This window comes from Poecilia reticulata, linkage group LG8 (assembly GCF_000633615.1).
Source record: "Poecilia reticulata strain Guanapo linkage group LG8, Guppy_female_1.0+MT, whole genome shotgun sequence".
Classification (NCBI taxonomy): Eukaryota; Metazoa; Chordata; class Actinopteri; order Cyprinodontiformes; family Poeciliidae; genus Poecilia; species Poecilia reticulata.
In genome coordinates this window covers 6,779,995-6,801,219 of record NC_024338.1, presented here as the reverse complement: position 1 = coordinate 6,801,219, position 21,225 = coordinate 6,779,995, and the positions used below count along the sequence as shown (strand labels likewise).

Below are 21,225 nucleotides of genomic sequence, written 5' to 3'. Positions count from 1 at the left end.
CTCCGAGATACTCCTGTTGCCAATTTCCCCGATATAACTGTCATCCAGCAAACCTGAAGAGCAGCATGAATTCATAACTGCACGTTAGAAGCGAGATCAATGTAATAGTCAAAATACACTTGGCTTTTTTTTTTTTTTCTACAATAACCTGCAAGCCCGATGACGTTAAACTGATAAAACGCGCTGCTGCGACTTTCTTTCTCATCCGTCGTCGAGCTTCAATTTGTCCTCAGGGGAGGAAAAAAAAAAAGGAAGAAAAAGGAAAAGTGCGGGGGTCAAGAAGGAGGAGGGAGGAAAAACTCGTTGAAAGGCGCAAACACTGAGCCAACCCTCGCATGTTCAGTCCTGCCCTCCTCCGTTCCCACATCGCATTAACTCGCATGGTGGCTCTGATCGACAGACAAGAGGAGCGCGGCGTCCTCCGCTTTTGCAGACCTCTATCTGTCAGAGGATTACTGGCGTGAAACCTTTTCTACGGTGAGTGTAAAAGTCGACTTTTTAAGTGTTTTTAATCCCTTTAAACGTTTTTACGCGTTTAGGGTGGTGTCTAGAACCATTGTCGTTTAAATAAATGCCTTTGAATAACATGAAATTGACTTTTTGAAGTTGGACTCTAAGGGAATGTAACTAACAAAGCGTAATCAGTTGGAGCTGAAAATGTTTTCATAATACAAAAAAAAAAAAAAAGGAAATATTTTTCAATTCTAAAGGAAAAAAGACAACTTGTTTGGATAGGTGCGTTATTACGCACAGGCGCACGAATAAGTCTTTATTAATTAATTTATTTATTTAGGATTGTACTGCTTTATTTAAATTATTATTGTAATAATCTGTTTATATAGATTATAAATCATTCCACCAAATCCTAAACATATGTCCCGGAGAACGTTCAGTGAATTAACTTTTCCCTTTTGCTTCCTTTCGTAAGTTGTTTAAAATAATTCTAACAGGAAACTTATAATTTTTTTTCAATTCATTAGTAATCAGAGCAGGTCCAAGATTAGATGGCACCCTGGATGGAATTGGGAATTAAATTACTCTATTTACATAATACATTTTAAATAAATTGTCATTTTTATTACCTTTGCGTTTAGTGAGTCCAGAGTTTCAATGCAGATTTCTCTGCAAAGAAAATATCATTGACCTGTTTAGTCTGCGGTAGTCTTGTTCAAGAAATTTGATTCTAACAGAGTTGATTTCTGGATCAACTTGAAATTATAACTTTCTAAAATAGTCAAAGCTTTTTAGTTAAGGATCAATCCATAAGTGTAAAACATCTGCAGGAATGCCAAATGTTCCTTTATGTCAAATCCGAAAAGACATAATGTTTAGTTTTTTTAAGAACTGAGAATTTTGGGACAAATTTCTTTTGTACTTAATTTAAAAAGTTACATTTTTAGATTAATTATTCTGCAAGATATATCCAGTGCTCCTGAGTGCCCCCTAATGGCCTGTGGCGGCAACAGTTTGCTTATTCATTGCACGAGCTCAAGCAGTTGTGTGTAAAATTTAAGAAGTCTTATTTCCGTTTATTTTCGTCATTGTCAATATCATCTAAATGACCTTTTTCTATTTTTGTCATGCAGGCTTCCTGTCATTGCCTCCCAGCGTCCCAGATATCAACCAAAAAGAGTTTGGAAGGAAACTTTTGAAACCACAAGAAAGCTTGTCATCAAAGCAACACTTTTTTTCCACCGCCGTACGTACCAAGAGACGGAAGAATGCCTGACCGCAGGACTCTTTGACACTTTGTGGATCTAACTTCATAATCCGGAAAAAGGTAGACAAACAAAAGAGTCTTCCACTCCTGGGGAACCCCAACAATGAGCGCCGTTTCTACCCAAGCTGCCCCACTTTCCACTGCAGGGATGTTTAGCGTGTACCAAAACAACCAAGTCCTCATCGAGCACTACAAATACACAGGCAAGCTTAATGGGACCAACGGGAAGAAGTACACAGAGGGACTCAAACCGGAATCCATTGCTTTCCTGCTGGTCTGCCTGCTTATTGTTGCAGAGAACGCTGTGGTGCTTATTGCCATCTGGAAGAACAAGAAGTTCCACATCCCCATGTACTATTTACTGGGGAACTTGACTCTCTCAGACCTGCTTGCAGGTTTGACCTACATGATAAACATCATGACGTCCGGTTCCCACACCTTGAACATGACTCCCTTGCTGTATTTCCTGAGGGAGGGCTGTGTATTTGTCATGCTTGCTGCTTCCATCATCAGCCTGCTGGCCATTGCCATAGAGCGCCACGTCACCATGGTGAGGATGAAGCCATACCAGGGTCACAAGCAGGGTCGGATGTTTGCTCTGATTGGCGCCAGCTGGGTGCTGTCGGTGTTCCTCGGCGTCCTTCCGGTCTTGGGCTGGAACTGCATCAACCAGCTGGAGAAGTGCTCCACCGTCCTGCCGCTCTACGCCAAAAGCTACATCCTCTTCTGCATCACCGTCTTCAGCGCCATCCTCATGTCCATCGTGGTGCTGTACGTCCGGATCTTCCGCATAGTGAAGTCCAACACTCAGCGCCTCGCCACGGTTCCCCAGCGCAAGGGTCTCTACCGCAAGTCGCAGAAGTACATAGCCCTCCTGAAAACCGTCACTATAGTCCTGGGGGTGTTCATTGCGTGCTGGTCGCCCCTGTTCATCCTGTTCCTGCTGGACTTCAGCTGTGAGGTCAAAAGCTGCAAGGTGCTCTTCAAGGCGGACTACTTCCTGGGCATCGCTGTGTTCAACTCCCTCCTCAACCCCATCATCTACACACTGACCAGCAAGGACATGCGGAAGGCCATCCTGAAACTGCTCTGCCACCGTTGCCTCCTGAACGCAGACGGGAAGATGAAGAAGTTCGGCCTGGCCTTCCTGGACTTCAGCACCACTAAGACGGATGCGGCGTCTCACAGACTGGAGGGTCTGGAGACGACGGTGTCTTCTGGGAACCTTCCCTCAACTATTAAAGCTATTTATCCAAGGATATCCAAGATATAACACTCTGATTCAGAACTGAGAGCAGGCACGTGAACTGAAATGTGCTTCTATCTGTGCTAAAGACTCGTATTTAAGCAAACATTGGAAGGAGAAAAACTGTGTTGCACTTTGAAATGGTTCTACTTTTAAATGATCCATGTTTGTAAAGCTGGGAGAAAGAACCGTTTTGTTGGACTTATATTTATACCACTTCTCTATAGATACCCGTGCCTTTGTCGTAGCTCAAAGCTTGTTTTTTAGAACCTAGCATTACCATTGTCAAGACTTTTAAATAAGGCCAGTGGTGATCAGAGAGAGTTCGTTCTGAAAGATAACCCAAATGGTCTGATAAGTTCTTGTAAAAAAACAAAAACAAAGAAGAAAGCCAAGCCTGTGTGTTGACGCTTCACAGCATCTGTAATGTGCATCTGATGAGGGGGAAAAACCCAAGCTCAAGATTTAGGGTTAGGGTTATCTCCCACTGCCTTTGTAGCGTATAATGACACGTTGTCGTGATCACCGAGCATCCACACCCAGAAAGTGGCGACTGCCAAAACCGTTTAATCTCTGCCATGTGAGTTTTGGTCAGCGCCGAGGCCAGGGACATCAGAGGCCCCGGAGATGCTCCAAAGACGTCAGACCGAGGGGCCGGGCCGGGTGGCTTTTCTGCTTTGGAGGTCCCACCAACACATGTAGCAACACACGACCAGTGCCTTAAAGCAATAAAAGCTGACAGCCGAGGCTTGGCGACGCCTTTTTGGCTCTTGCAGACTGGAACGTGGCAGCAGAACGTTTTGGCTTTACAGACAAGTCCTTTCTTTCCGGAGGAGGCTCGTCTTCATTCTGTGAAATGATGCGTAAGGAGGACCGTTTTCTTTCTCTTAGTGAAACTTGATCTCAGACGTCCGTACCCCGACGTGATGGGATTAATTGTGAAAAGATGTAATTCTAATTACCTGTAGTTAGTTTATTTTGTAAATGTGTGTAACCTCTGTGAGTTGTGTGTTCTTTTATAAAAGCCCTACTTAAATTATGCCAGTTTTTTATGTGCACTGAATAAACATATGTGAATGATTTTTACATGCAGGTCTCTGTTGATTTTTTTTGTTGTTGTTTCATCATCTTACACAAGTTTTTCCTCTTCAGGATAAACATACAATGCAACATCTTTGAATATTTTCTAAAGAAAGGATGATAAATTGCAATTCTATTTATTATTAATAGTAAGTTTAACAATATCAAACTTAATGCAAAAATGCTAATTCAGTGTAATTACTATTTCATTACATTTCTATTTATTCTAACAAAACATTATTATTTAATATTATGTTGAGTATTATTGAAAATTATGTCCAACCCTGAGACAGTTTTTCAACAGCAGTGTCTTTGGGCAGAGGCTTTTTCCCTGTACGCTGTAATACTGACTGCTACACAGATGTTTCAAGAAAATTGTGTAATAGGAGCTACAAAATTTAATGTGTGATTAACAAAGTATTTTTGAATTTTAAATATAATTATTATGTATCTCGTTTTATCAATTTTTCTCAAATGTTTTAAGTATTATGTAATAATCAGCTTATACATACAATTTACAAAACACACGATTCAAAAAATATATGGACAAATAGAGTCAATTTATACTAGTCGATAAGATTAATAACTATTAAAACAGTTGTGGACTGAGGACATAAGGGCTGCCCCGCTTTTCTCCCAGTGACCCCGGTAGGCAATTTGAGCCTTTTAAAGTACACACTTAAGATAAAAACGGAAATAAACAGCAGCTTTATTGCAATATTTCAAGCTTCTGGGTTTATTAAAATCGAAACCTACTCCGCCGTGAGCAGAGTGATCAAAGAAAAGCTGAAGCCATTTCAAGCGGGGGGCCAAACTGAAGTGACAAACCACGTGTTAAAGCCACTGACAGGCACAGCTACCAGTGAAGTAGCAGAATTGGGCCCAATGCTCAGTTTACGGTAAGAAAACCACACACTGGTAGGTGTGACGGTGTGCCTACTCGATTCGGGCTCCACATCCTGCTCTCTCTGAAACTATCGTCATGGTGTCGAATACAGAAAAAGAAAAAGAAAAAAGAAAAAAAGCCACGACTCGTTTTCATGTAAGAGGAAAGATTCGGTTCTCGTCGAGCGGGTCTGAGTGTGAACAACGCAAGCCGCAGTACCATGTGTGGGAGGCAGCAGGGAGGATAGTCTGAGTGTGAGCGGCCTGCTCCAATTTACAAACCTGCAACTGCTGAATCATTGCTATCATATCTTAATATCTACACAGTTAGGCTACAATAGGAAACATCTGGTTTCCTTTCAAATGGTTACATTCAGGGTTCATGACATCCATGTCAAACATTCCAGACAAATGAACATTTCAGCGCATGGAGGCAAATAACGGCTATGGTGAGCAAACGTAAAGCAAAAAGAAAAGAGGAATAGATTTGTGTAGCAAAACTAAGCGTGGTTCATGGTTCAACGTCTTAAAAAGCGGCAAGAAACTTGATAGTCATTTTCTGATCGACTCTGTCACTCTCACATCGTTGTGGAGGAATCTTCTCCATCACACCGTTTCAGTTTATAGACGTTTGCTTCTGCGAATCTCTCCAAAGATCGACAGCATTTCAGTCAGACTGTGGTCTGGACTTTGGGCACTTTTCTGACAATTCTGCTTAGCATACGTGCCGCTGCCCAGTCGCGACCACGCTACAACCCCTTAGAGATATTTTTGATTGTGCAGACTTCCTCGATGCTAAGTGAGCCCACATCACTCCACCACCACCGTGCTCGACGACTGCAAAGTGCTGACACAATGTCTCTGTCTTTCTGCACCCTCTGCGCTGTAAATTACTGCCAAGCGTTCCTCTGGTGTGTCAGAATGCCGTGGTTCATTAAGATCTTTACAAGTCAAATATCTTATCCTGTTTTAAAGAGAAGAGGCCTTTATCCCGGAAGCCCTTTCAAATACACCAGTCTTCTTCAAATGATGCAGTATGTTACTTTTATAAAGAAGATGTTTTTTATCATACATATTTGTTAAAAATGTCGCTATGTGGTGACAGTATAGTATGAGACAGATAATGTGTAAGGGGAAAAAAAAGAAAGAGTTCCTCTGCCTTCTCTCAATGGTAACCAGAAACAACCAATCAGAGCCAGGAGGAGGGTCTTAGCGCTGTCAATCACACTCCTGAATGCGCTAAATCTACGCTACTGAGCTACTGATGACGGTGGATAAATGGTTTTCCTGTAACCGTAAGTTGTTTCTCCGTCACGAGCATATTTAGCACCACTTACATAAGTTGATTGACAGCACAAAGACACTCCTCCTGGCTATGATTTGCTGTTTCTCACCAGGAGTGATGCATTTTCTAACGCCACTTTCTACTTTGGTATTGTGCTGCTAACCCACACCTGTATCCTCCATAACAGCAGTTAATGCACTGCACTTGATTATCATCACCAGATTTGCTATTTACATTTATATCTCACAGTAGAAGGAAGATTGGATGCATTTTTCTGTTTGTTTGTTTTTGCCATATTTCCTCCATCTTTGTTTTTAGACACTTCAGTTACATTTGATCCGTTTTAGATTTTGTACACCTTCAGCAGTAAAACTCTAGAAATGATAATGGTTGTACCTACATAATAAAAAGAATGTATCCAATAATGTTTTTTTTTAAAACAAATGTAATAACCACATAAAACATAGGAAGGAGGCAAGGTAACTAAACATGTTAACAAATGAGATTTAAAGATAGAGATGGTTTTATAGTTGCTCACAAATGCTCAATTAGACTGAATATAAATGTTTTTTGATCCGTTAGGAGTTTGGAAGCAGATTTCAACAGGAAAATTTGAAAAAGCACAGACCAGAAATATTGTTTGATTTTAATTGCTGTCATGTAGTTTGATCAGACCAAGTTTCTTATATTTTTGTGGATTTAAAAAAGAAAAAAAGAAGTAATTGAATGTTTCCTTTAAATCTGCTCTAAAGAACACCTTCCTGCTTTGCTTAAACATTAAGCAGCTCTATAGCGACATCTAGTGACCAACTCCCACACAGCAGGCACTGCTTTAGTTCCTGATGCTGTGACAAATCAGAAAGAACAAAATCAAAATTGTAAGATATTTATTTTAAACAACAGTTAAAGAAAAACAACAAGATGACCAACAGACAAATATAATAAAAAATAATACTAATATACACAACATATGTTCTTCAGCTACCACTCGGTGCTGACAAAGTCCCACAGCTGATCGCTGATATCGCTTCGAGAGCGGACAGACGTGTCAACGTTGATGGGCGTGGCCAGATCTGGACCGTAGTGCACTGCAAGAGAAAAAGACTAAATTAAACTCATTTTAAAGTTTATTTGTTCCAACATGTTTAGCTCATTATAACACAGTCATTATTAGGTCAATTATTTCATATTTTGAGTCATAAGTCCAGCAATTATAGTGAGAAGCTTGTGGGAGGAATCCCAAAATGTTAAAGGAAATGCAGGTTAAAGGAAATGCAACCAAAATAAGAACATTTGAAGACAATAGTAAATAAATCTCTGACAGATTCTGTCACTATAGTGGTATTTAGCAAATAGAAGTTTTCAACTATAAACACTATTTATCCATCAGTGAAAATTACACTCTGTGAAAAGTGTTTATCTCATCTGTGGGGGAGTTGAGGGCCACGCTAAAATGATTCCAAGGACCCTAAATGTTCCATGGGCCACACTTTGGACACCACCGACACGATCACTCTGAGTTCACACGTTATGATTACGGTTGCTTACTTTCTTTATTTTTGGTTTTTTGACCAAAATATATGAAATAAAAATTATCAACCATATCTGACTGAAGTAGGAATGCAAGTCAGTAAAAAAAATAATGTTTCTTACCTCCTTTCAAAATGTTGGGCTGCGTGTTGTATTCCCACTTGATCTTGGTTACTAGGTAGTACACCTGAGCCACGTACCTGGAAATGAAAAACTTAGGGTAAAACAAAAGAATGCAAGACAACACATTTTTCTGGACGACAAATCGTCCCAGATATTATTGCGATAAACGATAATATTGTCGTTTTGAGACCATTTTCAACTAATATAGCAATAATGGCAAGTTATTGTTAAGGCAATGCAAGTTTGCCTTCTTAAAGACTAATAAACTTTAAATTTGTACAGAACAATCCACATTGTAACTTGAAGACATTTTAAACAATAAAATGCAGTATGACGTCTCTGTGAACAAAATTACTCTTCAAAAAAATGAATCATCACAACGGAAATTAAACGGCTCGTTTTAATGTGTCATGCGATTCATTGAAGAATTGACATAAAATCATTGAATTTTAAAAGACAGGTGATAAAACACCAGTAGAACCTGAAGTTGACTGAAACATGGCCGACGTTGTCTTCATAAATTCGCATTGGAGTGCAACACAGAAATGCGCGAGTCAAGAAAAAGGTGAGAACTAGTGATTCGGTTCATTTTCTTTATGTCAATTCCCAGAAACTCACACTGCAGACGGAATGACCTCGGTGGTGTCTTCATCCACCTCATTCTGCAGAGTCTCCAGCTCCCTCTCGCTGTTCCTCACACTCTCCAGCTCCGTCTGCAGGAACCTGGAGAGAGAGAGAGAGAGAGAGAGAGAGAGAGAGAGAGAGAGAGAGAGAGAGAGAGAGAGAGAGAGACAGAGAGAGAGAGAGAGAGACGGTCAGGGATGCAAATGGGGGAACGGCCCAAACTACCGGCGCAGAGAACGGCATCGGCGCGGAAAGCGTACTGGATTTCTGAGTCAGTGATCTGGCTTTTGGCCGTGCACCGCTGCAGCTGCTCCTCTAAGTCCTCCAGCTCCTTCTGCTTGTGCTGCTTCTGCTCCTCCATGTCCAACAGCCTCTGACCGGAGCGCTCCTCGATCTGTGCCAGGTCTGCTTGTGAAGGACAGCGGCAGACGCTCGAAATGACAACACTCACCACCTGAAGCTAAATTAAATCTAGAAGTAGAGAAAAAAAACAACAAACATCTGATTTCTTGCCTTTAAGAATCTGTTTCACCGTCTTCTTTGTTTCTAGGTGCTTGTCAATGAGGGTCTGGAGCTCGACTTTCACTTCTCTCAGCTTCTCGGGCTGACCGCTGTTGATGAAGGCCACCAGCATCTCCCCGTTCTCCACCACGTCTTGAAAATTGTGGCTCAGAGACATCGTGGGCAGCTGGAAAACAGAAAAAAGGAGAACAGCATGAGTACCTCCTCATTCGCCATAAATGACAAAGACATTTTCATGCACTGCATTTGCAGTGAATTGCAAATGGAATGATAAATACCTTGTGTTTATATTTACTAAGAAGTCTAAAAAGACCAAAGTGGAAAAGAAGTACTATATTTTACATAAGTTTATTTATTTTTACTTAAATCTATGACACAAAAATAAATTAATAGCTACATGGTACAGTTAATTATTCTGTTTTAAATAACCACAAATAGCTCATATTAGACATATTTAGGTTTCCAAATGGTGGGGCACTAAACACACATTCTTGTGGGTCGCCTGAACTAGATATTATTTCTGGAGAAGCGGTTTTAGAAATGTTTATAACATGTCGCCTGCCTGTATGAAAAACTGTTCAGAAATATGTTAAATACATAAAATAAGCAACGAAAATCTTTGTGCCTTTATTTTAGATGAATTTGGAATGTTTTAAACGGATAAAAACAAAACAGTAGCAAAGGTATCAGCAGTATTTCTCTTTCCCATAAGCAAAAGGAAATGATTAAGTTTGTCCGCAACATCACAAACAATCGAGTCTGAATAGATTTAGTCTCAAGGGAGGAGCTTTCCCGTTTTGTTTAMGTCGTTTATACACGTTGCGTTGAACGTAACTGTAGCGACACAAAGATGGCCATTTCAAATATAAACCATTTAAACTCTACTGTAAATAAAGCGGTTTGTAATTTGGTCACATTTAAACAGAAAACAACCTACCTTCTGTTTTCCACAGTTCAAATTCAGACTTCAGCTCGCGCCTGTTATTTTCTTCTTCTTTGGGGGTTTGGGAGACGTGACGCGGTCTACCGCCCCCTGCAGCCCAGTGGTGAGTCCAACTGCAGAGCTGAGCGCTTGGAACACTTTAATTTTTTGGAAAACAATTTCGGTCCTGGCTAGGACAATGATTTTGATCATGTTCCAAATTTTAAGCAGGCATAGCTAAAATTTCTAAATAAGRTTTACTTTTATAAGTTATAACTCTAAAGTAATAAGAATAATATGAAGAACTGTGATTTATGATAAAACAAGAACATTTACTAGATTTTTCTGTAGAAGCTTAAAGATTTTTTTAAATCAACTTTCTTAGAAAACAATTGAAATCTCAATTGGTTAACATTATGAACTTAAACACTGATACTGATCAGTAACCTCACAGAAATGTATATTTTGTCTATGCTGTATGTCAGGTTTCCATATTTTCAAGAAGTCATGTATATCATTTTCAGTGGTGGAGAAAGTACTCAGAAAATGTATTTAAGTAAAAGTACAAATCCAGAGACAAAAATGTACTCAAGTAAAAGTAAAAGTACCACATTAACATTTGTACTTAAATAAAAGTAAAAAAGTACTGGCTTTTAAAAATACTTAAGTATTAAAAGTAAAACTACTTGCTGAATGGATTACCTAATCGCTAATATCATTAAGTGAACCGATTATATTTAATTTTAATACATTAGAAATGTCCCATTTTAATGAACAATGCCACAGATAAAGCATGTTTTTATTATGTTTACTCTGTAACATAGTTTAGACTTAGATATGTGATTCTATGTACATCATAATGTCAGGGATGGAAACATCTTGTCTCCTGTCCTAACATAGCATGAACTTCACTTTTTTTTTGCCACTAGTGGCATTTATTTTGAAAGAAATCCAACAGAAAGGGGATGGAAAGAAGGTGGGTGGGAGATGACAGGCAACCAAGGAGCCAGTAGCAGAGTTGTAGTCAAGACCACCTACCCAAGACCAAGTCAAGAACAGCACCCCGCTCTAGGTGACACAAAAAATTAATTTTTACCTATAAAATTGCTTCTCAAATTGATCTGAAAGATCCACATTCCCATAAAAAACTAGATATTGAATACTTGGAGCTGAAATAAATTTAATCAGTAAAGATCCGTCCAGAAGAATCGGATCGTTCCTGAATGTCATATCAATGCAGACTTTGGTCACAGCGTTGTCCCATATAGGCGACACCTCAGTCAACATCTCCACACAATAATTCAGCCAGTGAGTGACAACTTTTTTTCATCACAGATGCAACATGCGTCTCTGTACAGCTAGCTTTGCTAGCATYACGTCCACAGATCTTATCTTTCTTTAAGCTTTCCTTCCAAGTGACGCTAAAAGTTGGACAAAGTCCCACCGTCTGTGAAAGCGAAGCGCTGCTGATTTTACATGTCGCCATATCAATTTATGCAGCGGTATTATATTACTGATGATTAGGCAGACATCTCCTCCCGCTCAGAGGAAACCACTGCGCATGTCTAGAGCTCCGCGTGCGAGTAAAGGTGGAGCTGATGGATGACAACAGACACTAAGTCACGTTATTGCTTGGATTTTACGGCRCMACCTTAAGTCCCTGAACTTCACATTTTAACGGAAAAAAAGAGCAACGCGACTTGGATGTAACGAGTAACGAGACACTTTTGTAGAAATGTAGTGAAGTAGAAAGTACAGATACTTAATGTAAAATGTAGTGGAGTAAAAGTAGAAAGTATCCATGATTAAATCTACTTAAGTACAGATACACGAAAATTGTACTTAAGTACAGTAACGAAGTACTTGTACTTTGTTACTTCCCACCACTGATCATTTTTAACTCTTCATTAAAACAAACCCCCCAAAATATTTAAATTCTAGATTTGTTATGCCTACAGTCAGAATTGAAACCACAAAGTAAAAAATCAATAAAAAATAAAACTAAAAAATAACTAGAAACCCCACAAATTCACATACAATTTTTTTACATGACCAAGAGCTTTTCTAATGAAATAAGTAGGGGAAAATTAAATAAATTTAGCACAACTTATAAGATACCAGGAGCTTCAGAAGATACTTTGAGTGAAATTTAATCAAAGCGACGCAACAAAAGTTTTTGGTCTTTTATATTTTCTGACCCGAGTCCAGGTGAAAGAACAATTACACTTTTTAATTTAACAAATCTCAAACCATGTTAAACACTGCACAGTTCATCATCCAAAATCTTTATATAAAATTTTGAAAAACTCTGCTCCTTTAGGATGATGTAATGTTTCTGATGACATCCCTCATTTCTAGTCTGGAGTATAAAACCAGATTGTACAGTGAAGTCCAGTGGGAAGTTTTCTATCCTTCTTGGTTCTTCTTCTTCAGCTTCTTCTCCTGCTCTTTCCGTTTGTGTCGGCCCAGCTGTCTGAAGTACAGTCTGCGTGGGTTCAGCCCGTACGCCTTCAGCCTGTGTCTGCTGAACTCTCGGCCGCCTATCTTCACCCCCTTGATTCCTGACTTGAGTCGTCCTCCTGACCGCCGGGGCTTCTTGGCCCACGCTGGCCTTTCAGTCCTGTTCTCCCCTCCATTTTGTTCATCTGCCACCTGCTCAGCCGTATCTTGCGTCTGTTCTTCTAGTTTCCTCTTCTGCTTCTTCTTTTTGGGTACCAGGATCTCGTCCCCTTCCTCTGTGCTGTCCACGGCCTCGTTGAGAGCCTGAACTGCCTCGTCTGCTCCTTCGCTCTGCTTCTCTGCTTTCCTCAGACGATCTCGCCGTTTCTTCCCCAGCTTGCTCTTCGCCTCCAGAGTTTCTTTATCCTCCCTGCAGATCAGGATCAGATAGAAACTAATCACCTTCTAGCTGGGGTGCAAGCTATCAATTGATTGATAGCTTGCAAGCTATCAATTGATTGATAGCTTGCAATAAACCAAAAATTAGTTGAAAAGGGGCCATTTTCTTAAAAACTTGAGTTTTGTCTTGTATCAAGAGGGCTGACCATCTTTCTATAACAAAAAGGGCTAAATTTCTTTAACATTTTGTGTTGATTGTATTTAACAAACAAATTTGTGGTTTTATCACATTATTAAACATAAGACATATTTATAAAATAAAACAGTAACGTTTTAAGTTGTTAAATTGAAAAGTAAAAGATGAAAACAATCAAAAATGTTAATTCAACATGAACGGAGAGATGTTCATACAAAAGCACTGTCTCTGGTTTCGCCTGAAGGTACGTTAAAACTTCGCTCCATAAAGTGCATTAAGTCAAAACAGCCATAAAAAAAACCATCAAACTGGCGTATTGGAGTCATGTTTTCTTCGCATCAGGTTATAATTTTTCTGTTATACCCTTCGCTTTTCTGTCGTATTATCCTCGCCGTCGTGGTACATCAGTAGTTTGTGACGCAGAAGTTGACGCTGCTCCATCACGCAGCTCGTCGTGAGCGGTATAAATGTGATAACTTTAATAAATGGCAAATTATATAACTTTAATAAGTTTGTCAAGTGTTAACATTTCCGAACAGATATGCAAAAGGTACATTCTGAATCAGACACCGGACTCCGTTTGGACCGTTTCTCTACCCACTTCTAGAGTATCTCCGCCATCTTTGATTCTGTCTGAGATAGCTACTCTTAAGGATGACCAGCGGCGCCCTCTACTGGATGGCGGCCAAACTACAACACTAAAAGAAAGTCTAAGCGGAAGTTATTACTTCATAGATTGGAACTAATTTGAATCTAATAAATCCTTAATCCACTATTAACCGTAGGTTGGTTCGAACCACAGCATTTCTACTCACTCAGAATACACAGAGCTCAGGACTTCCTTCTTCTTTCTCACGTTCTGGCCCTTCACTTTATAGTTCTTCAGGTCACTCATTTCCTCTCTTTCAGACCTTAAAAGGCAAGGACAGCTGTTACTGAAACTCGGTGATCTCAGAGGACCAGGAGGGGAACATCTCGGAGTCGGTACCTGAACATGCACGTCCTCCTCAGCGAGCACCAGCGGTTCAGCTCTTGGTCGTCGGCATCCAAGATCTAAGAGAAAACAGTTGTAAGAATTTAGACCCAACCAGAGCAGGTAGAGGAGGTCAGTCATATTTGTGGCAKTTTCATCTGCTCAGAGAGAAGATTGGTGTGAGATCATTCCCTGGTCAGAGCGATTCCCCAGAGGGAGGCAATACCAGATCAGTCTACACAGATCTCATCACTGCAGAGCCAGAACCGGAACAAGCTAGTGTTGTTCTGTCCACTTGTTACTTTTCTGATTGAGGCGTTTTTGTTTCCAAAGGAGGAAGTTCAAACCAACACTTTTCTTTATTTATACACAAGTTGGTTTTTTTATTCTACTTTTATAGCTTTTATCAATTTCATRTTAGTCTTGCACTGGGATCAGAGTAATTTCATTCCACATCATGTTTATAGCATGAAATGAAATTACAAACTGCTTTAACCTTAAACAGGAGCAGCAAAAGCAAAAGAGATGGATTAGCAGTGATTGCCAACAACTGATTGYTTCATCCAGGATACGTTTCTARCMGTTTTTAATATTACAGATGTGCACGAAACTGTCAATATTCCACTAATGTAAAAACGAATAATAAAAAAWTTGCAATTGCAGTTTTCCTTTAAATGAGAAACACAATTAAAATAAAGTCTGTTCGTGCGATGGCTCGTTAAAAATKATGYTGTGTCTAGATCGTTCAACTACTTCCTGTCTTCTTCTTTGTGGTTTGCGCCAGTGGCAACATCCAGCTGTTGAACATGTGATGTGGAAAAATTATTTCCCTTGTAGTTTTGCAAAATAAACATTCTAGTGCAAAACTTTATCGAAAAACAAAAGCTTGTTTCAAAATTGCCATGTTTCCATTGAGAAGATACATTTTTTAAATGCAAAGTTCCAAAAATAAATCTTTTTGCTGTCAATAGAAACACAGCTAGTGTGGAATATTGTTTCTGCTGCCCCAATATTGACTTTTCACACTGTCTAAAGTCAGAGGCCTCTTTAGATCTGATGCAAGACTGACTGCTGCAGGAGATAATCTTTCTGGTCAAATAGTTGGTTCTATTGCGTTTTTTGTTGATTGCAGAGATGCAGATGTGTAGCGTTCACACAACAGGAAGAACCTCACCTCGTCCATGGTCAGGCCGAAGTCGTTGGGCACCACCTGCCTGTAGCGAAAGCGGCACGGAAGGTCRTCGATGATGTCCTCGTAGTCCAGCTTGTAGTACTCGTCCAGGTACTGCTCGAAGGTTTTCTCCTCTGAAACGAGAGGGACGGCATCAGGCAAGGCAGCCGCCCAGGCAACGGCCGGGTTCGGGACACTTCCAGGCACTTACGGGGGTCAAACACCGGCTTGGTTCTGGTGATGACCTCAGCGAAGTGAGACTTCTTCTTCTTCTTCTTGCCCATCTGTGGCAGATCGTCCTTCTTCAGCTTCTTCTTCTCCTTTTTCTTCTTCTTCTTGGAGGCGGTGTGCTGGCTTGGGTCGTAGTCTGCGTCCATCTGTATGAACAGAGTGACCGCTTCACTAAGCAAAGCTAAAACAAAACAGTTTCGGGCAAAATAAGGTTGACTCACGATGAAGTCTTCGTCGTCGCAGTGCGGTCCAGAGGCGCTGTACTCCTCTTCATCATATCCTTCTTCACGTTCCTCTCCAGTCCAKGTGTCCCAATTCCAGTGTTCTGAAAACGCAGAAGAAACTTCAAATGAAGCGGAAGAACTGAAATCTGAAATAAACAAATGAATAAAAAATAAAGGCTAGCAGCTGACCATCCATCTCGTTTTCTTCGTCGTCAAACTGAGGCTTCTCCTCTTCGTCTTGTCCATAGTACTCGTCTCCAAAGAATTTCTGAAAACACACAATGTTGCAGATCAATTTAAAGGCTTTTTTTGACCAGAAAAATTTTATGAAAATAGCATTTAAGAGAGTGAAAGTCTTGATTGTCAAGTTAAACATTATTTTAAGTGAACGATAGCTGAGCACTGATTGCAGTTTTCTGGCCGATCCGAGTCCAATTTTTGCAGATATTGACTTTTTATAACCGATACGGTGACTTAGCTGCCAAGCTGGCAACTGTTAACCACACACATGATTAAAACCCAACCTTGACTGAAGAATTTGAAACAAAAAACATGWGAATTATGRGCATTAGTTATGGCAGAATATATTTTAAAGGATAGCAAGAAAGAAAAACATGATGACTACAGAAACTGATGCATCTTGACGAAGGCTGGGCGATAAAATAATTTGATAATTAATACAATTGTTTTGAAGAATTAATTTTTGGAAAAAATCAGGATTCGTTTTTTGTTCCCCACCATCCAGATCTTAAAGGCGGCCATCTTGTTTACAGTTTCTATTTATTTTGACACTAAATTCTTGAATTCAGGTCGACTATGACAAGATATAACTGTTAACCTAACATTTGTTTTCCTTTTTTCATAAAAATATTACAAAAATAGTCAAAACGATTCAAATATGTCGAAATACTAGAATAAATTTGCGATATTAGGAGAATGAAGTAATAGTATTATGAGAGCTCCCACACATAAAATAAAATTATGCAAGATTTTGTCTTATTGAAAACAACTTCTCGTAATTTTCAGACATTCTTCATGTAAAATTATGATGACATGCTCGCAATTAAACAAAAATTCTTGTTTAATTGTCTGTCGATAGTCCATCTTACAAATTACAGAAGGAATGATTGAAATAAAATAAACTTTTTACAAACGTGTCGTTTGTAATTTTTTAGAAAAAAAAAATCTTTAGATAAATTTTATCTGAAGCCTCAATCCTGACATACGAATGTTGCTGAAAAAAGTTAGCAATGCAGTGTTGCATCTGTGAATATGAATGCYTTTTATCAGATATGACTATAGGAAATGTTAACTATGATCGAATGTTAAAAACCGACTTAGTTATTGGATGCTGCTGCTAATGTAAGATAGGTGGGTGTAAATAAAATAAGTTTAACTTCTACCCACTCCTCTGAACGTGCAAATATACTTTTCTGTTTTTCCTTTCCTTGTGTGTAACTTTGTTCATTCTTTCATTCACTGAAGTCAAAGCGGGTTCCTGTCCTGACCTGCATGAGCTGGTCGTGCTGGTTGGGGTCGAAGTCTCCGTCCAGGTCGGCCTGACTGAAGGCCAGCTGCTCGTTCCCGGTCAGCTCCTGCAGCTGCTGCAGCTTGTCCATGATCTCCTTCCTCTTCAGGTTCTTCAGCTGCTTCAGCTGCTCCCGCTTCTGCTCCTTCTCCTGGAATCACGCACACAGCCGCTTCGTGAGCCTGTGTTAGCATTAGCGTTCAGCTTTGGTTTTTTTTTTTAGTGCGGTACGTACCTTCAGCTTCCTCTCCTTCACCTCCTCCCTCTTCTGCTTCCTGCGGTCGTCCTTGGTGCGGACGGACGTGGCGATGTTTCGRGGGTAGGTCTTGATCTGCAGGGCACCGGGCTCTTCGAAGCGGAAGTTGTAGCTCCGCTCGAAGTCCTCCTGGCGCTCCAGGAAGCTCCCGCCTTCCTCCTCGGAGTCGTCCACGTCCTCCTGGATCAGCTCGTCGTACGTCGGGATCCTGAACAGATTTGGAGGATTTGAAAGTGATTATTGTGAACATTTGAGGGAKGATTCCAAGCTTATTGGCTGCGCACCGTTCATCGTTGCCCTCCTCCTCATCCAGGTAGCCCTTGTTGAGCACGTAATCCCGGAGGAATCGCTCCTTGTCGTCCAGCTGCGGGTCGTTCCAGTAGTCGCGCAGGTATTTCTGTCACAACGGGGAAAAAAAATAAATTGTCTTTCCAATAGAGATGCAATAATCCAATATTCATACCTGTAGCAGTCGCAGTATTGAAAAATAATCGGTGACAATGTGCCTGATCCATAAGGGCAGATCTACGTTAGTCTAATTCTGAGCGACATCAGGCTTTATTATTTATCTCACATTTAAAAATTCCAAATTGCACTTTATGAATAATTTTAAAGAAAATTTGTTGCAGTTTATTATTATTTTTCCTTACATTTTTTAAGATAGTCAACCTATTGTTTTCGTCAGTTTCAGTTTATTTTACTCCTAATTGTGCCGACTCAACAAATGAAAGTTGTTTTTGCATGTTTWACCAGGCGTGTGAAGGTATTGCTGTATTACAGTGAGCTGTGCTGATGCAGTTATCAAATTCATTTCTAATTCAGTACATTTATTTCTGTTTGAAAAATAGAAACATTTTTAGTCATTTGAGCTGTTTTTCCTGTAAAACGTCAGATATCATTATAAGAAGAGACAAAAGCTGCATCCAGSAATGCATCAATAAGCATTAAATCAGGTTATCGCCTGATGCATCACAACAAGCTCAGTGTTTTCCATTTGCATGATTTATTGTTTCTTTTTCTACCAAAAACTGCATCATCTGGTGTTTCGGTTTCCAGCAGCCCTGRAGGAAAATGTTTACAGAGCCTTCATACCTCATTTTATTTGTCGTTTCTGTTGTTTTGTTTATTTAATTTGGATAWTTAAAATGTTTTCCAGTTCCAGAGTTAAATGTTCATTGAATTTTGAAGTTTGTTGATCTTTGACAATGTGTTCTTGTGTTATTATGCCATCATCAATACATTACTTAAAAATGGTCTGAAAACAACTAACTTATCGTTTATCTCCATAACTCCTAGAATCCCCGTATTGTGACGTAACGTTGGGATCTCACCATGTCCTTGACCTCCTCCGGACCGTCCAGCTCAGCCTGACCTTTGAGCCAATCCACATAATCCGCCTCCTCTTTATCCTGAAAACACGCAAGCGGGAAGTGTTGGTTTTGTCGAGTCGCTGCTTAAAAACACGAGCGGTGGCCGTTTCCCGACCTTCTCCTCCTGCGATTTGATCCTTCTGGTGAGCAGCTTGGAGGCTTCGYCTTCCTCCTCCTCTCCCTCGTCGCTGTCCTCGACAAACTTCCGGAAGCTGCGGGGATGTTTGGGTTTTCTGTCAGCGGGCGTCCGGGCGCAATCGCTTTACGAACGTCTGACCTCACCTCTCTTTGAGCTCCYTCTGCTCCTGGATGTAGCTGGGCGAGGCTGCCCTCTGTCACAGGAAGACGACACCAACTCAGCAAACAGTCATTTTCCCAATTAAAAAAAAAATGTAATCAGAATTATTCATCCGAGAACGTTTGCAAACCTCTCTTCTTTTGGCTGCCTCCTCCTCATCGCTGTCGTCATCGTCTTCATATTTGCTTCAAGAAGACATTTTTAAAAATTGTTACTGCCCGACATACAGAAGCTTTTCCTCTTTTAATCCACGTTTCCCCCCATAATTCTATCATTAACCAGGTAAAGAGACACAAAAATGACCAATTTTAAGTTTTTTGAAAAGTCAACCAAATCAGAAAACCTATCCTGCAACTCATGGCTATGTTGATTGTTTGGATAAAACAAACTGGCACATTCTGCAAATTTTTCATTTCACCCTTTTTTAAAAACACTAGAAATACATTACAAATATGCAAATAATTACATTTTTATTTTAAATAGGAAAACAAACCTATGTTGTCAAAATTCAATATCATAGCATTCCTTTAGTGAACACAAAGGATGCATCTGCAGCTAAAAAACTATACATGTATCGCATTGTTTTTCATGTATCCTGACAAACTTCTTATAAGAATTTTGATTTATCATCATAATAAATTTCAATTGATGTTTAAAGGAAAAAAAAAAACTAGTCAATGTTGTTAGTTTTACCTTTGTCTCCACTGTTCGTTCAATGAAAGCATCAATACATTTGAAAATATGATTAAACACGGTTTAATCATATATGTATGCAGTTCAGTGATATAAATAACTCTCCTTAAACTGGTGTCATGAAGAGGCGTTTTTACAAATGGGAACGTTTTTTTCAAGAGTAGTTTTTGTTTTTTGTGGGGCGACAATCGCTGCTACACGCAGTTACGCTTACACTAAAAAAAAAAAAAAAAGAAGAAATGAATAGTTCTTATCACTTTTATTGTGATCGCAATTTTAATCACAAAATATCGTAATACAACTTTATCGTCCAACCCTACTGCGGCACCATTGAGTTTGTTAAAAGTGACAAATCTTGGGACTTTTTTTTTGTTGGTTTTGATGCTTTTTAGAAATCTTCCCAGGGGCGCCAAACACCTGCACTCACCCTTCTTTTTCCAGGATGACTTTCCGCTCGTAGTCCTTCAGATACATGGGTTTCACTTTGACTTGTTTGGATGTTGACGGACCGTCCTCCGTCTGGGATGCGTCTGAAAGCAAAACACGGTCAACCCAGCAGACTGTGCAAGATGACCGAGTCTGAGTGAAGCTTTACTGGTCGCTTTTTAAATCACCTTCTGAGTAGAACTTGGCATCTTTCTCGTAGATTTTCGGGTCTTTCTTCTTCAGCAGGGACAGAGTTCTGTAAAAATCCCTGTCTAAAGCAGGATCCAGCTCCTGGGAGGAAGAGGCACAAGTCAGATACCAGGTATCTGTGTTTTAGACGTTTCCCTGCTTCAGAACACCCGATTTCTGTTAATGGGTGATTAGAACAAGCCAGGGGACGTTTGGGAAACATTAAACGGGGGCATTTTAGCCACAGATGCTAACCACTTCACTGTCGTCAGAGCTGGAATCAGAGGAGTCGCTGTCATCGGCTTGGTCTCCGAATCGGTCCTTCACTGCATAGATGTACACAAAACACAAACACACACGTCACATCTTCCATGAACTCCTGCCCAGAGGACATGACAACTTTATAGCCAACGGTACTTTCCGATCCACGTTGGGTAGTTAGCATCACAGTTAGCAATCAGTAGCACACTTACGCTTCTGAAACTCCTCTTTCTGTCGGTACTTCTCGTATTTCTGCGCGAAGTGCGAGTTAATTTTCAGTTCCGACCTGCCCGGCATGTTTTCAATGACGGTGGGTTACAGACATTAATGAAAACGACCCACTGCAGCTGCGACAACAAGCACGTTACGAGTCGAACCACGCCGTTTCCGGTGAGCTGCAACTGATGTAGCCAGCAGAGGGCGCAGTAACGCCAGCTTATGAGTACTTCTGGGGAGAGTGTCGGCCAGATTGTGAGTGGCAAATTCACACGAGAAAGTCTCATTCAACTGATTTTCTGAGTTGTGTTTAAAGTAAACGATACTCTTATTTGTTTCTAATAAAGGATGGCACTAAAGAAAATAACAAATATAAATAAACAATCTAATCATAACAAAAATGAAAATCTTAAATGTT

At 40.1% G+C, this 21,225-nt stretch overlaps 3 protein-coding genes across 5 annotated transcripts; 1 reads left to right on the top strand and 2 right to left on the bottom strand.

Moving 5' to 3' along the window:
* The first annotated feature begins 326 nt into the window (after window positions 1-326).
* Window positions 327-4,052, top strand: s1pr5a (sphingosine-1-phosphate receptor 5a). The gene is made up of 2 exons (XM_008415434.1): window positions 327-477; window positions 1,587-4,052. Exon 2 carries the CDS (start codon window positions 1,824-1,826, stop codon window positions 2,991-2,993), a length of 1,170 nt encoding a protein of 389 aa, XP_008413656.1. The 5' UTR covers window positions 327-477; window positions 1,587-1,823; the 3' UTR covers window positions 2,994-4,052.
* Window positions 4,053-7,102: 3,050 nt separating this feature from the next.
* On the bottom strand, window positions 7,103-10,047 carry spc24 (SPC24 component of NDC80 kinetochore complex). Of its 3 annotated transcripts, none has more exons than XM_008415431.2 (6): window positions 9,503-9,821; window positions 9,007-9,181; window positions 8,754-8,898; window positions 8,488-8,592; window positions 7,870-7,946; window positions 7,103-7,304 (listed from the first exon to the last, which is right to left on the bottom strand). In XM_008415431.2, exons 2-6 carry the CDS (start codon window positions 9,170-9,172, stop codon window positions 7,198-7,200), a joined length of 600 nt encoding a protein of 199 aa, XP_008413653.1. In that variant the 5' UTR covers window positions 9,173-9,181; window positions 9,503-9,821; the 3' UTR covers window positions 7,103-7,197. The 3 variants fall into 3 exon arrangements, with proteins under 3 accessions (XP_008413653.1, XP_008413654.1, XP_008413652.1); XM_008415432.1 differs by lacking the exon at window positions 9,503-9,821 and adding an exon at window positions 9,294-9,315; XM_008415430.2 differs by lacking the exon at window positions 9,503-9,821 and adding an exon at window positions 9,953-10,047 and having other exon boundaries at window positions 7,104-7,304.
* Window positions 10,048-12,106: 2,059 nt separating this feature from the next.
* Window positions 12,107-20,987, bottom strand: kri1 (KRI1 homolog). Its single transcript, XM_008415433.2, has 18 exons — window positions 20,804-20,987; window positions 20,586-20,656; window positions 20,330-20,432; window positions 20,143-20,245; window positions 19,153-19,207; window positions 19,007-19,056; window positions 18,840-18,936; window positions 18,686-18,763; window positions 17,639-17,751; window positions 17,334-17,562; window positions 17,079-17,249; window positions 15,760-15,838; window positions 15,568-15,671; window positions 15,327-15,492; window positions 15,119-15,249; window positions 13,960-14,024; window positions 13,787-13,882; window positions 12,107-12,806 (listed from the first exon to the last, which is right to left on the bottom strand). The coding sequence occupies exons 1-18, from the start codon at window positions 20,886-20,888 to the stop codon at window positions 12,344-12,346; spliced, it is 2,259 nt and encodes a 752-aa protein (XP_008413655.1). The 5' UTR covers window positions 20,889-20,987; the 3' UTR covers window positions 12,107-12,343.
* Between the last annotated feature and the right edge of the window lie 238 nt (window positions 20,988-21,225).

Coding starts and splice junctions, on each gene's coding strand:
- s1pr5a (XM_008415434.1), top strand. CDS start 1,824: ATGAGCGCCGTTTCTACCCAAGCTGCCCCACTTTCCACTGCAGGGATG.
- spc24 (XM_008415430.2), bottom strand. CDS start 9,172: ATGTCTCTGAGCCACAATTTTCAAGACGTGGTGGAGAACGGGGAGATG. Junction 8,899..9,006: donor GGTGAAACAGATTCTTAAAG/GCAAGAAATCAG, acceptor CTTCACAAGCAG/ACCTGGCACAGATCGAGGAG. Junction 7,947..8,487: donor GAGGTCATTCCGTCTGCAGT/GTGAGTTTCTGG, acceptor TTTCATTTCCAG/GTACGTGGCTCAGGTGTACT.